The 13722-nt window shown below is 43.3% G+C and overlaps 4 protein-coding genes across 7 annotated transcripts; 2 read left to right on the forward strand and 2 right to left on the reverse strand.

The window, feature by feature from the left end:
- The first annotated feature begins 59 nt into the window (after positions 1 to 59).
- LOC9629276 (probable protein phosphatase 2C 45) lies at positions 60 to 1594 on the forward strand. Its single transcript, XM_002987364.2, has 8 exons — positions 60 to 316; positions 374 to 501; positions 563 to 661; positions 737 to 886; positions 947 to 1033; positions 1092 to 1183; positions 1240 to 1314; positions 1367 to 1594. The coding sequence occupies exons 1-8, from the start codon at positions 249 to 251 to the stop codon at positions 1508 to 1510; spliced, it is 843 nt and encodes a 280-aa protein (XP_002987410.1). The 5' UTR covers positions 60 to 248; the 3' UTR covers positions 1511 to 1594.
- A 100-nt stretch (positions 1595 to 1694) lies between these two features.
- On the reverse strand, positions 1695 to 3529 carry LOC9628858 (xyloglucan 6-xylosyltransferase 2). The gene has a single exon (XM_002987430.2). It carries the CDS (start codon positions 3097 to 3099, stop codon positions 1780 to 1782), a length of 1320 nt encoding a protein of 439 aa, XP_002987476.2. The 5' UTR covers positions 3100 to 3529; the 3' UTR covers positions 1695 to 1779.
- A 79-nt stretch (positions 3530 to 3608) lies between these two features.
- On the reverse strand, positions 3609 to 6800 carry LOC9629277. Of its 4 annotated transcripts, none has more exons than XR_002990519.1 (5): positions 6447 to 6800; positions 5128 to 6373; positions 4208 to 5064; positions 3836 to 4133; positions 3609 to 3773 (listed from the first exon to the last, which is right to left on the reverse strand). XR_002990519.1 is itself a non-coding variant. In XM_002987431.2 (3 exons), the coding sequence occupies exons 1-3, from the start codon at positions 6796 to 6798 to the stop codon at positions 4227 to 4229; spliced, it is 2436 nt and encodes an 811-aa protein (XP_002987477.2). In that variant the 5' UTR covers positions 6799 to 6800; the 3' UTR covers positions 4157 to 4226. The 4 variants fall into 4 exon arrangements, 1 of the variants encoding a protein (XP_002987477.2); XR_002990518.1 differs by having other exon boundaries at positions 3609 to 3769; positions 4199 to 5064; XR_002990517.1 differs by having other exon boundaries at positions 4199 to 5064.
- A 5210-nt stretch (positions 6801 to 12010) lies between these two features.
- On the forward strand, positions 12011 to 13357 carry LOC112341353 (pentatricopeptide repeat-containing protein At2g41080-like). Its single transcript, XM_024661288.1, has 2 exons — positions 12011 to 12286; positions 12452 to 13357. The coding sequence occupies exons 1-2, from the start codon at positions 12011 to 12013 to the stop codon at positions 13355 to 13357; spliced, it is 1182 nt and encodes a 393-aa protein (XP_024517056.1).
- Positions 13358 to 13722: the final 365 nt, after the last annotated feature.

Raw genomic sequence — 13722 nt, forward strand, 5'->3', positions numbered from 1 at the left:
GACTAAGTTACAGGGCCCCGACCGTTGGATTGTTTGAACCGCGTTGTTCTTGAGGATCCGACGGCCAAGGTTGGCTAGGTCTTTCTCGAACGCGGGGATAGAGTTTGTGGTGCTGGGACGAGATCGATCGATCGATCGTGTCGCGGGAGGTGGAGATTGCGAATGCGAGTTTAGGTCTCGTATCTGGGAGCGCGAGGAGGCTGTGCGCCGCGGTATGTAGGTTTTGGATCAGCTGTGGGGAGGAAATCATGCGTTGCTTGACGGAAGCGTTTCTATCTAGCGATTCTCGGCCGCCGGTCAGTGGCAGCGGGCTAAGGTTGGAGTTTGTGTCGGTGAATTTGGGGCTAAGAGGTGTTTGTTTGTTCTTTGACAGCGAAGATGAGCGATTCAGCTATGGCTACTCGAGCCTTTGCGGGAAGAGGATGTCAATGGAAGATTTCTACGATGCTAGAATTTCCAAGATAGATGATACTGTGGTGGGTTTGTTTGGAGTTTTCGATGGTGAGGCTTTCCTAGTTTCTCTTCTACCAGGATTCATCGAGAATTCTCTTGGTTCTTGCAGGACACGGTGGTTCTGAGGCTGCCGAGTATGTGAAGAAAAACCTCTTTGACAACCTGACAAGACATCCTCACTTTGTGAGCAACACGAAGCTTGCTATTGGTTAGTGGATCTTCGTGCAAACGATTGATTGGTTGATTTAACATTCTTCTTCTTTGTTTTTTTCCTTCTTTCCAGAGGAGGCCTATAGAAAAACCGATGCGGACTACTTGCACAATGGCCCCGATCAGTGTGGCTCCACGGCCTCCACAGCGATCTTGGTTGGAGATCGCTTGCTTGTGGCCAACCTGGGCGATTCACGAGCGGTGCTGTGCAAGGCTGGTGAAGGTACGTTTTATGGTTTTTATTATTTGGTGTGATGGTTTTCACGTGTGCTACTCTTTCCAGCCGTTCCCTTATCCAACGATCACAAGCCGGATCGATCGGACGAGCGCCAAAGAATAGAAAACGCTGGAGGATATGTCTTGTATTTGGGTATGCACGCAAAAGCACTTTTTGGCTCGGATTGACGATGTCTCGTGCGTTTGTCTAGGAACCTGGAGAGTTGGAGGCGTGCTGGCCGTGTCTAGAGCCTTTGGAGACAGCTCGTTGAAGAAATTCGTCCTCGCGGATCCAGAGATCCAGGTTTGCTGCTAGTTTTTTGCGACGGTCTTTCGTAGCTCACCTCGAGACACTGACAGGAAGAGAGGATAACGGAAGACGTCGAGTTTTTACTCCTCGCGAGCGATGGTTTGTGGGATGTTTTGACAAACCAGGTGAGCTTCGTGATTTGATCTCAAAGGCTGTGAATTCACTTGTTCTTGGCAGGACGCTGTGTCGATGGTCCAATCCATACTGGATCCGGAGGAAGCAGCCAAGAGATTAACGAGCGAGGCGTATGGCAAAGGAAGCGCTGACAATATAACTTGCGTCGTCGTGAGGTTCCTCCACAAGAACTCGAAGTGTGAATAGAGTGTATTGTTATAATTCTTGCTAACCGGTGTTTAACGTGTTAATAAGCATAAAATATTATAATAGAACTTTGATCGATCTAAATGAATCTTATGGAAGTACCGCCATGATATCGATTGATGTCAACGTAAAACCTCTCATCACATACGAATCCTATGAGCAACCAATCGATTGATCCAATATATCCCATCGACTCGATCGAGCTTGTCACAATCCATTGCTTCTTGTATAATTGATCGATTGGATTCACTCACCGGTGAGCGAATCCATCAAGTTTGCTCGTCGCTGCTCTTGGCAGCAGCCACGATCTCGTGCGTCGCGAGGCTGGGATGGACATATCCAATCCCCTGCAAGATCTGGTTATCCGCGAAGAACAGCGCGCGATCCATTTGCCTCCTACACTCTTCCGGCGTGTAGACATTGTTGATCTTGCCGCTGCAAATCTGGCATCCCGTGAAGTGCGTGACAAAGGGCCAGCGATCGTCCCCAAATCCCGGGTGGCTGTTCTTCGCAAACTCCTCGTATCTCTCCACTAGATCCTTCCAGTAGCCATTCAAGTAGTAAGCGTTCTCGAGGTAGACGCGCGAGCCCCACGCCGCACGATCGGCATTGAGCAAGTAAATAAACGCGCCTTGGTCGTCCGATTCGAAATCTTCCGGGCGGCCGGAAAGAGCCAGCGTGAGGACCTTGCCGATTCTATCGGCCACGATCCCCCGGAATCCCATGGGCGCCCACGTGTCCAGCAGATCCATCGTCCACTGGCAGTTCCTCACCAGGAAGATTCCCATGTTGAGCCCCGTCCACTTCCTCTCGCCGTAGATGAGATGATCCCAGCCATGGAGCACGAAGTTGTGATCCTTGTAGCGATCCAGAGGGATGGAGAAGGCCATGTCGGTGAAAACGGCGTCGCTGTCCATCCACCAGAACCACTCCACGTCCGGGCGCGCGATCATCCAGGATCGCAGCAGCGGGAGCTTGACCCACCAGCTGGGGAGATCGGACGAGAAAGTGGCGGCGTTGTAGAACAACTCGATGCCGTGGAGGCGGCAGTAGTCGATCTTGTTCTTGGTGGATCGCAGGAGCATGTAATCGCCCAGAGTGTTGAGGCATGGATGGGGCTGGGAGCCAGTGACGAGCAAGAGCTTGGAGGGATCGCGATCTTGGTTGTGGTCGGCAAACCAGCGCGATCGCTGCTCGTCCCAGTCGGTGATTCGGGGACCCAATGCGAAGGACGTGTTGAGCAGGGGATCGATCGCGAGGGACTTGTTGAGGAGGAATTCGAGGTCTGTGCGCTCGGGCATGTACTGTGTGGCGTGCGAGTAAGAAGAAGAAGAAGAAGAGCTCTTGGAGCTCTTGGAGGAAGAGGGAGATTTAAAGGAGAGTGGGTGCCTGGATGCGTCGCCACTAGCGGCAGCAGCGAATTGGTGGTGGGCTTCTTCCTCCTCGGATTCCACCGGGGAATTGGACGCGTATGGCGCCAGCACGAAGCTCCAGATGAGGAATCCTGTGAGAATCGCGCCGATTGTCATGGGGATGTTGTCGGAGATCACTTTGATCGCGGGCCTGGTGCTGGATTTGGCAGGCTTCATCGCAAGCGAGGCTCGAATCAATTCAGCGATCGATTGATTGATAGAAACAAGAACGAATTGACAAGAACAAGAGAACAATCGCTCATGAATGGAAGAGATAGAGAGATTGGATAAGAAATCGACCAATCAGTGATAAAAACAACTCTACCCGCGAGAAGGAATCGATGCTGACGGAAGAAGAAATAGAAGGAAGCAATGATAGAAAGAAAGAAGAGATTGGAAGAACAAGACTACGACAAGATCCCTGAGATTACCCACATTGGAAAAGTTGGCCTTTTGTGCTCACAAGAGCGCCAGAGCAGGGGTATTTCCCCACATCCGGCTACCCGCCTGGGGCCGTCCGATAAGCCCACGGATCCAACGGCGGAGGAAGCCGTACGGCAGAGCGCCGCGGTTCAAGCGTGTCAGTCGGCCGCTGGCTTCGATGTGTAAGCTGCAACAACACAAAAGATTGGCGTCACTCAGGAAAAACCAAAGCAGCGGGTGAAAAATTGCTATCTTGCCTGGAGTCACGTTGCCATTTTTCTCGCCTTTTTTTTGTTCTCGCGCGCGCTCGCAGCCATTGTATATTTCACGGTTGTTGACGCTTTCTAACAGCCAATGCAGCTTCCACAGGAGATTTGTGTCGGTCGCCTCTCAATCATCCTAGAGTAATCCAGACGTCGCAATCCTGGCTACTATAGCGTGAGCGAGCGAATCCCATGCAGAAAAGGAAGAAAACAACAGCTTTGCTTACTTGGAAGAGGCATCCAGCTGCTGGACAGCCTTTGGCGACGAGATTTTAATCCGCAGGGTGCTTGGACCCCGGTGAAAACTGGAAACTTGGCGCAGCATCTTTGATCTCCCTCGAGAGAAGCGCTGTGGAGCGATTCTCGGTACGTATCTGGCTCCAAGTTTAGAGCAAAAGATAAGATTTTCCAGGACGGAGTGGATGGGAGAGCCTGCGTCGAACAAAAATTCTCGCTGCCAACTAGCAAAGCACATGTAGCATCTCAGCTTTCCAGTTCGAGCGTGATTCCATTGTGTCAGTTTTCCTGAGAGAAAACACAGCTCTATGTTAGCTACCAAAACAAAAACTAGAATAAAACGGAAGGAACACATTTTTTACGCTTTAGTCCTGTCCTGTGTCATAGGCTGATCTCCTTGTCCACGATAAATTTCGCTGGCCGTCCTTCGTTTCCTTGTTCTTCTTCTTCCTCTTGCTCCTCCTCGCCAGTACTCTCTTCCTCTTGTCTTCGAATAAAGACATAGACAGAATGCTCCACACTGTCCAGTCTGGCATAAATGTCACTCCGTGCAGCTCTCAAAAACATGTCCAGTCTCGAGTAGCCAAGCTTTCGATGATCGATGTCGCAGCTAAACTTGCTGTAGAACCTGGCCTTGATCATACTAATGGGAATTCCATCCGGGTGTTCCAGTAGCAACTCCTCGAGCAGCGGTGCGTAATCACTCAACGAGCGTGGATTCACCTTAGCCAGCCTGGGAAACGTCCTGGTTCTTATCATGCACACTGTAGACTTCGGATAATATACGTGAACGATGTCTTGCATGACGCCCAAGAGGTCCTTGATCCTCACACAGCCGAATATGTTGAGGTTGAGAGAGAGGCCAAACTGCTTCTTAAACTCTGCCTTGAGATGAGAGACGTCGAAGCTTCTCCGCTCCTGTTCCACATTTAAAAAGTAGACCATCCAAATCCTCAGCTCCTCGAGGCTGGGGTAGTGTCCCTGTATCGTTTCCCAAGGACACGGTTGATCATTTAATGCGGGAGCAGTGTCGTCCGAGTTTTGGATGTCATCTTCTTCCGTTTTAAGCTGCGAGGAAGGATCCTTTTCAAGCTCCCATGCCGAGGCATCAATCTCCTTTTCGGCTACGAGACGGCTGACGACCTCTGATACCCTGTCCTCTTCCCAGTTTCGAATGCATGGCGGTCCGGACTCGCAAAGCAAGCTTGTGAATTCCTTCCTGCGGTGTGAAAGCAAGTGTCAAAAGTCTTTCAAGCTGTCAAAACATCAAAACGAAACTTACTGGCTTTGCGATTTGGATAAAAGGGAGGCACCTTCCTCAGTCTTAGAAAACTGTTTCACAATATCCGACGCGTTGTCTCCCTTGTCCTCTTTTGCTGCCGTTGTACGCCTCCAGAAGTGACTCCAGGAGCGCCTTGGAAATGATTGATTTGATGCCTCATCGTCTGGCGGAGAAATAGAATGGCTGGGAAAGCTTTCCTTAATCTCCTCCTGTCCACCATCGACTTTTGCTCGACTCGCAGCCTTGGATCCGAACAGAAACCTTCTCCACGTCCACTTTCCTTCGTGGGCGCTGGTGACAGCACCTGGCGAGCGACTTTGAGATGTGCTCACTGCGTTTCCATCCTTCACTGTCACCGCATTTATCTGCCGCTGACACTGAGTCGTCGAGCTCTCGGTGGTGGCTGCTACTTGCTTTGCGACTTGGACGGCGACTTTGCTATCTCTTTGCCGAGCATCATGCGTGGAGCCCCCGGACGGTGCCTCACAGGACGACTGCTTTATAGACTCGGGCTGGTTGGTGCCGGAGTCGTTTTCAGTATTCGCCAGGGCTTTTTCCTTCGAAACACTCCTGTTCTCTGTTGCTGTGGAGTGCTCATCCTTCCTACCTGCCTTGGTCACACTCAAAAGCATCGATTCCGGAGGCTTTTGGCTGAGCGTCGAGGCCGCTTGCTGGAGCAGTGCGCAAATATCCTTGTGGAAGTCCTGTAAAGAATCCTGTTTCTCTAGTCTCCCTGGCAGAGAATCTTGAGCTGGACGTGGTGATGCTGGAATAGGTGGTGGCGGAGATGGAGTGTATGAAGATGGCGAACTTGGCAGCGATGGAGACAAAGGTGGCGGTGGTGTTGGCGGCGTAAATGATGGTGGAGGCGTTGGCGTTGGCGTTGGCGGCGTAAATGATGGTGGAGGAGACGATGGTGGCGGTGGCGGCGGCGAACTTATTTCCTGTAGAAACTCCTGCGAGGAGCGATGGACGCTGCTCACGATTGTCTGTGCTACTAGGCCTTCTCCTCTAGCGAGCTTACCCCACTGCCATACTACCGAAGCTGCGGCAAGGAGAGCCGGGGAGGCCGAGTGAGAGTTGCATGCCAGAAGAACGTTGTAGTTCTTCATCCGGAGGGAGTGTAATGCACTGGAGAGATCACTGTCCGTGGAGATGACGAAGAGATGCGCTGGTGGCGGATGATCGACAGTCCACAGCACCAAATCCAGCATGAGAGTTCGATCTGAGGCCAAATTCTTGCGAGCTGGATAGAAAAAACAGGTATCACAACGATGGATCCACGAAAATCCAGCAAAGAGAAAAGATCGAGAACTTACACGATGGCAAATGGTGGAGAGAAATCCCAGTGGAAGCCAACGCCTCCTGTGTGCTCCGCGAGAGCTGCCATGTATCACCATACGCGTCGATCGACACTGGACCCTTGAATCCCCTGGTTCGCAGCCCAGAGATGATATTATTGCTCACATTCGTCGCAGGAATCCCAGCTGGGATGTCGCAGTCCTCGAAATCCCACCACACCGCCACTCTCACCGCTCGCGGCCCCGCATCCCATCCACTGCCATACAAGCTCCTGGGATCATCCTCCGCCGGCGCCGGCGCGACGGACGCGCTCCACGATCGCCGCTGGATCCTGCTCGCCCTGAGAGATCCCCGGAGAATGCGAGACATAATCTAAAAACCCTAAACCCCAAACCGTCGGAAGCTTTACAACTTTGCCGGATGATTTACTGTTTGATAGGATGGAAAGAGATCATGGTTCAAGCAATCCAGTCTATGATCGTTGCATGCCCAGTGCTGGGATCTTGATGGAGCTCGAAAGTTCTTTGAGAGGATGACGCGGAGAGATTCAGTGTCATGGGCAACACTTATCAACTCTTTTGTGCAACATGGCTGCACTAATCTAGCAAGAGACACATATGAAATAATGCCACAGCACGACGTAGCAAACGCCCTGTGCAGTGAAGTCGACCAGTTACACAATCTCTTGATTCAATGCCTCAAAGAAACCTTGTCTCGTGGACAGTTTTCTAGCAAGACTTTGCAATCAAGATGATCTTGCAAAAACTAAAAGAGTGTTTGATCTGATAGCCCAGAGAGACAGTGTTTCTTGGAATATTAAGATCACCGCATATGCCGAACTAGGGCATGTATACGAAGCAAAGTGCTTGTTTGACACTGTAGAAGTTCCAAAGTTATTATGTGGAATCAGAGAGTTGGGCAAAATGGACACTTGGCAGCATTGTTTAGATGCTGTTTACAGCCAAGCATAGTATTTGATCAGTGTTGTGGAGCTTTCTTCCAGATGTTTCTAATTGGGGATGCTTCTTGAGTGCATGTAAGATCCACGCGGAGTGAGAGGAGTGTTTGGTGCTGCTAGTTAAAGTTCTTTTCACTATTTTCATTATTTATTATGATTCACCCTATAAATTTGGAAAGTTCACAAAGGTTTTCCTATAATATTTCCTTAAGTGTTGGAGCACCAACACAAGCTATGGTCTATCCCAAAGATTATTTTACTCTTACTACCAACGTGCTTATTTTCATTAAGTTTAATATTGAGCTTTTCCATTAGTTTTTGCATTACAACCACAATCACAATGTCAATCTTTCTTTCAAACCCAGCTATTGCTATAAAACCCTAATAACTTTTTATAATAGCTATACTAATTATAATAGTATAGCATATAGATTTGGGATTGATCTAAGTAGGAGTTTAAACCTAATTAATATATTATATTGGTGGAGGTAAGAAGCATTATAAGCACTAAATTGTCTTCAAAAGGCAAAAATTTGTTAATAGTACTTTGCTCTAGTGTTCAAGATCATGGTTTATTTGTTTCTCAATAGATTTAGAATTTTTTGTGTAGATCTCTTTTATTTGATCTTCATTATATTTTGTTCTTTCACAATAACATATTATTGTCAATCAAAGAGTAATTTGATCAAGATTGCAAATGCTACTCTATTGTTCTCATTAGGCAATGTTGTTTCTACTGTATCTTCCAACAACCAGACTAGCTCTCCAATTAATATCATGATTAAACTCTATATTAGCAAGAGATGGTAAGACATTGAGAACAGAAGAAGCTATATAATCACATCCCATGGAAGCTGAAGTAATACATCAATTGGAGCAACATTAGCATAATCATGCTTCACAACACTAAAAGTTAAATTAACATCTGATATATTCAAAGATTGAATTTATGAGAAAATAATGTTTATAACTTTGAATGGATTCCTAATTGTGATAAAGAGTTCAAGGATAATTTTGGAGATAAATTGAAGATTTTATTGTGTAAGTGTCAATTCTTCAATCTTTTATTCACTTTACCTTTTATTCTTTCTTAGTTATTTCTTATTTTTCAGCTTAAACTACCTTCTTCATCTGTAGTATTTCATATTCTTAATTTTTCTTCTTCATCTGTAGTATTTTCTTCTCTTAGTATATTAATTACTTTTGACTATTGTGATTCTCATTCTTAATTTAGTTTTGAGTTAAGTGTTCTTTCTCCCTCCTCAAATTGATTTGGATGTTGAGAGTGAGAATTTTACTTTTGTTTTATTGATGAAGTTTTTAATCAATTCGGATGTTAAGTATTACCCTCACTAACAATTAATTACCCAATAATATTTACTCTCAAGTACAATCACTAAGAAAATGCCCAAGCTAGTTAATTAAATAATAAAGTTTGCAATATTGGTACTTTGAGTCAAGGATGATAACAACCTCAAACTCCTACTCATTAGAAATAACCTTTGAAGGAGGTGGTAGTGGATCAAAATGGGCATAATAAAGTTTCAATAAAAAAATATGGAACACAAGATATAAATTTATAAATGGAGGGAGATTGAACTAATAAATGACCTCAAAGGTATAAGAAAGCATAAGAAAAGGACCAATATATTGATGTAAGCTCATAAATTTGAACTTCTTAAAATGTCATCCAACCCAATACTACTCAAACTAAAAACACTTTAACACCAAATATCTCAAAATATTTAGCTGATTAAAAAAGAAAATTACACTTTTATTGATAGCCCCTTCTCTTTATATTAAAATTTTAACAAATCATCTCTTAAATTTTTTTTTATTGTTTATAATTGATAATCCAATTTATTGAAAAGATGTATGGCCTTTCAATGATAACAAAGAAGTTAAACCTTTGATCCAACGAAAAAATAAAGATTAAATTGGTGAAAATGATTAATAGAATGATAATAAACAACTTGAGCATAAGAAAGGTGATAGTGAACCAATATTTACACTATGTTCAATATTGTAGATATTGAACATACTATTCAAGATTATGAATAGTATACTTTGATTACTTATCAAGTGAGAAGTTCATAACTTACTTTTGACATAGGAAAAAGAAAGAAACTAAGCATACAAAGATAAAAATAAATTGAAACCCTCAATACCATCCAACAATCCATGAAGATATTAAACCTTATAAGTAAAAATCATTTTTGACATAGCAAAAAATATATTATTTTGGAAAACTTGTTGACTCACTATGAAATCCTCAAGAAAGTGGAATATTAATAAAGAAAACTATATATTTAAATTTCCAAGCTCTTGCAGCAAGAGGAAGGGGCTAGAGAAAACTAGATGAAGGATATTAAAGTATCTTGGTCTATTTGCACGATGGATAAAGATTTTAATATACTATAAATAGACTTGAAAAATGATGTATTTAAATATAAAAGGAAAAATGCCTATAAACAAGAATGTGTTTTTTTTTCAATTAGTTAAAGGTCTTAGGGCTAATTATCCTTGGGTTTTGAGTACCACTATGCTGAGGGAAGTCTTAGAAAGTTTAAATTTAAAAGTGTTTATTTGGTATTAAAAAGTTCTTAGATCTGACTCTGTTAGTTGGTTAAAAGAATCACACCACATATTAAAATTAACATTTGCAGTTTAGCTTACTGATGCAAAAGGTAGGGAGTCCAAACAACAAAACTCTTAAGGGAGTTACAGCTTTTATCTTTTATTTATAAATGTGTGAGCTTGCAAGCAAGAGTAAAAAATATATTTTAACCCCAGTCATCTCTTAAATCATTTCTGTCAAAGGGAAAAGGCTTCATGAATAATAATGTATTTTATTTTACAATCGATTAAGGGTTTTAAGATAGGGTTAAGTGTCCTTAAGTTTGAGTATTACTAAGTTACTGAGAAGTTCAAATTTAGAAATTTATACATACTTATCCACATAAAGCCACCAAAACTATTATTAAACTAATGTGCCCTATTGCTAGGGTGTCTTAGCACACTTAAACAATACCCAACTATATCTCACCATTAGATATATAGTTGAGCATATCAATGAAGAAGCTTGTTTTAGAAATGAAAAAATTAATAATCATCATAATGAGTTAGAGAAGTATTAAAATAAATTGATTCTTAAATTTTCTGAATAAATAGATCAATGGCTTGAGTTACTTCACTCTGTTACTTGATGCAGTAATAAAGAGGAGCAGATAATTATGCAAGAGAATTAATTTGGAAGTGAGACTAAGATCCCATTAACTTTTCCTAACTAATGTGCAATTATAAATTAAAAATAAGATAGTGACTATGACCATCAAACTTGATACCAATACCAAGGACTAATAATGAAGGTTTTGTGATCACCATATGTAAAGATCACATGGAAAGAACCCTTAGGGCAAAAATAACTCTTTATTGAAGTTGTCATAATAATTTTTTTATAAATTTATACTTTTGAGAGAGTGGAGAGCAATTGGGTAAAGTTTGTTATTTAGTCCTTTTTATGACAAGACAGTGTTTAAAGCAAAATCTAAAGCATTTACTTTAACAAAATATGGCTTTATATTATTTGGATGGTGTAAGTTGTTGAATTTGGTTAGGATTTTTAACCCTAACATGTGCTATAATTTCTCTAGTTAACCAATAAAGTCAAAGAGTCAGACCTAAAACCTCTTTAATAAGTTTTTGTAGTATAAACCCAAGAACTCTTAACTCCAAGTTTTAAACTCTTTGATTTAGGATTCTTGAGAACATTGTTACTTTTGCCCAAGAATACTTAACCCTAAATATCCCAAATGATTGAAATTCATTTTTATTCATGGGCCTTTTTTTATATTTAAACTTTGTGGATTGTTTTTCAAATTATTCTTTTTGGTTATCCCAAAACCATTAAATGATTAAAAAAGAAGGTGCACTCTTATATATAGGCCTTTTCTTTTTATATAAAACTCTATTGAACTCTATTGATTGTCTATTGAGTCATTCTTTACAGATGGATAAGAACTAAGATAGAATTGAATGTAAAGTTTAGGAGAGTAAAAAAAGTTTATATAGCAAAAGGCTACACAAAATAAGCATTTTTTATATGAAAAGGGGGATTTTGGAAAAACCTCAAATGAACACTGATAGTTCACAATATTATAAATAAAGGTTGAGCATTACCACTTAAGAATGATAAAAATCTTGAAAGAATCCATAATGATGCTATATGAAAAAATAATATAGCCTAAAAACTCCACTAAATCTTGATTAAAAGAATGTTTTTCCAACTTTGCAAAAGGTAGTATTATTGAAGGTATTGGAAAATAATACAAATATGATAGTCATGTTTTTCTTGAGTATTAGAGAAGATAACAATATCATCAAGATAGACACCAATAGAAAAATAAAGAAAATTATCATTCTTTTAAATTAAAACTATAAGGATTAATCTACTGGTTAAAATAATCATTATTGTGCTCTTTTATATTAGATTGGACTGATTTATGCAAACCATTTTGGCATCAACTTGCATTGAGGAGGCAAGGCAATGGCCTTACAATGACAATTCCATGCTTGGACTGCTCTTTCTTTTATCATAGTCATCTCTCCAAAGGATTAAGTGCAATGTGTGGAGTTTTTCCCATGGATCAAAACGAAGTGAATGCGGCGATGTTGATTCTGCTCAGGAAGCGTTTGACGAGTGCCGAGCTCAGGACAACACGGGTCTCTGGAACTCTCTCATGCACGCTAAATATGGTATTAGCAATACCAGCCAGTTTAATAGAGAAGCTTGATTCAGCAGCCTCTGTTGAGACAGTGGAGGCATCTGAGATCACCATACGGCTGAGACACGTGGTGACACGTGGTGGATCTGGAGAGTCACAACTCTCACCTCTATATGTATAGCGATGATGATATCTAAGCAATAGAGTTTTTCTCTTCTTCCTTAGTTTTCAACATGGCATCAGAGATCAGGGATTAAATCCTGGGTTGAATGGAGGAGGAAGAGGAGGAAGACGATGAGCCCCCTGATCTGGAGTGGCTGTGAATTGCAAATATCAACAGGCTTACACTCTCCAGGGCCGATCGATCGAGGCCTTGGAGCGTTTCTATTCCATGATTCAGGAGGAGGGCTGTAAAGCTGACGATGTGAGTTTTGTCTCGGTGTTGAACGCTTGCAGCCATGGTGGTCTGGTCGGGAAAGGAAGGCAGCTTCTGGATGAAATGCCCAAGCAGTATGGAGTCAAGCCACGTCTGGAGCATTATGTGTGCCTGATCGATATGCTCGGGCGAGCTAACCTCCTCGACGAAGCTGTGAGAGTTCTCAGAGCCATGCCTTTTGAACCGGATGCAGTGGTTTGTACGTCCCTGCTCGGAGCCTGCCGGAAGTGGAAGAATTACACGATCGGCAAACTCGCGTTTGAGCGTCTTGTGGAGATGGATCCCAAGAGCGGCACGCCCTACGCATTGATGGCCAATATATTTGGAAACCTGGGGATGCTCAGTGAAAGGGCCGCTGTTGTGGAGAGAATGAGAGGTGAAGGCAGCTTCAGGGAGCCCGGGAGAAGCTGGTGGACGGATGTTAGCTCAGGAAAAGTGCATTCTTTTTCTGTCGGGGATAGGAGTCACTCACAGAGCGACGAGATTGCGGCCAAGCTCAAGCAATTGTTGCTGAGAATGAAAGAGGAGGGGTACGCGAGCGATGTGATCAACGTTCTAAAAGACATACCCGAGGAAGAGAAAGAGGATCACTTGTGCGGCCACAGTGAGAAGCTTGTGCTGGGGTGTGCTCTGGTGAACTCGCACCAGAAGGAGACCATCAGAATTGTGAAAAATCTCCGAGTTTGTGACGATTGCCATGCAGCCACTGCTCTCATCTCTAAGCTGGAAAAAAGGCTAATCCTCTGCAAAGATGCCAGTCGGGTTCATGTGTTCCAGGATGGCAGATGTTCCTGTGACAACTACTTTTGAAAACATGTCAGTGCTCTTTCTTGCAGTTATCCCTGGTTTTAAACCCTCCGTGAGTCAAGCAGAAACATGGGCCGCTGAGTGAGCATGCCTCGTCAAAGTACCGCCGTCAACCTGAACTTCACGGAGAAAAAATTAACATTTAAAAGTTAAAACTATGCAAAAGGACGTTGTCTTAAATTTAAATTTCTTTTTGGTAGCAGAATCGGGGAATGCTGACTAAACCTGCCAACAGGTGCCCCAAAATGGAGCGCCCAGATTCAGATAATAAGCCTTTATGAAGACTTGCCGGTACCCAAACTCTTTGCTGATAGCAAGTACCGCCTCATGTTCCGGGAGCAAGGTGATGGCAGCTTGCGGCATGACCA

This window comes from Selaginella moellendorffii, unplaced genomic scaffold, assembly GCF_000143415.4.
Source record: "Selaginella moellendorffii unplaced genomic scaffold, v1.0 SELMOscaffold_81, whole genome shotgun sequence".
In the NCBI taxonomy this organism is placed as follows: domain Eukaryota; kingdom Viridiplantae; phylum Streptophyta; class Lycopodiopsida; order Selaginellales; family Selaginellaceae; genus Selaginella; species Selaginella moellendorffii.

Bases quoted from the DNA above. Each gene is read 5' to 3' on its own strand.
- LOC112341353 (XM_024661288.1), top strand. From the start codon at position 12,011: ATGTGTGGAGTTTTTCCCATGGATCAAAACGAAGTGAATGCGGCGATG. The intron at 12,287-12,451 runs GTATAGCGATGA...AAATATCAACAG, and splicing joins CACAACTCTCACCTCTATAT to GCTTACACTCTCCAGGGCCG.
- LOC9629276 (XM_002987364.2), top strand. From the start codon at position 249: ATGCGTTGCTTGACGGAAGCGTTTCTATCTAGCGATTCTCGGCCGCCG. The intron at 662-736 runs GTTAGTGGATCT...CCTTCTTTCCAG, and splicing joins CAACACGAAGCTTGCTATTG to AGGAGGCCTATAGAAAAACC. The intron at 1,184-1,239 runs GTTTGCTGCTAG...AGACACTGACAG, and splicing joins TCGCGGATCCAGAGATCCAG to GAAGAGAGGATAACGGAAGA.
- LOC9629277 (XM_002987431.2), bottom strand. From the start codon at position 6,798: ATGTCTCGCATTCTCCGGGGATCTCTCAGGGCGAGCAGGATCCAGCGG. The intron at 6,374-6,446 runs GTAAGTTCTCGA...TTTTCTATCCAG, and splicing joins TCTCCACCATTTGCCATCGT to CTCGCAAGAATTTGGCCTCA. The intron at 5,065-5,127 runs GTAAGTTTCGTT...TTCACACCGCAG, and splicing joins TTATCCAAATCGCAAAGCCA to GAAGGAATTCACAAGCTTGC.
- LOC9628858 (XM_002987430.2), bottom strand. From the start codon at position 3,099: ATGAAGCCTGCCAAATCCAGCACCAGGCCCGCGATCAAAGTGATCTCC.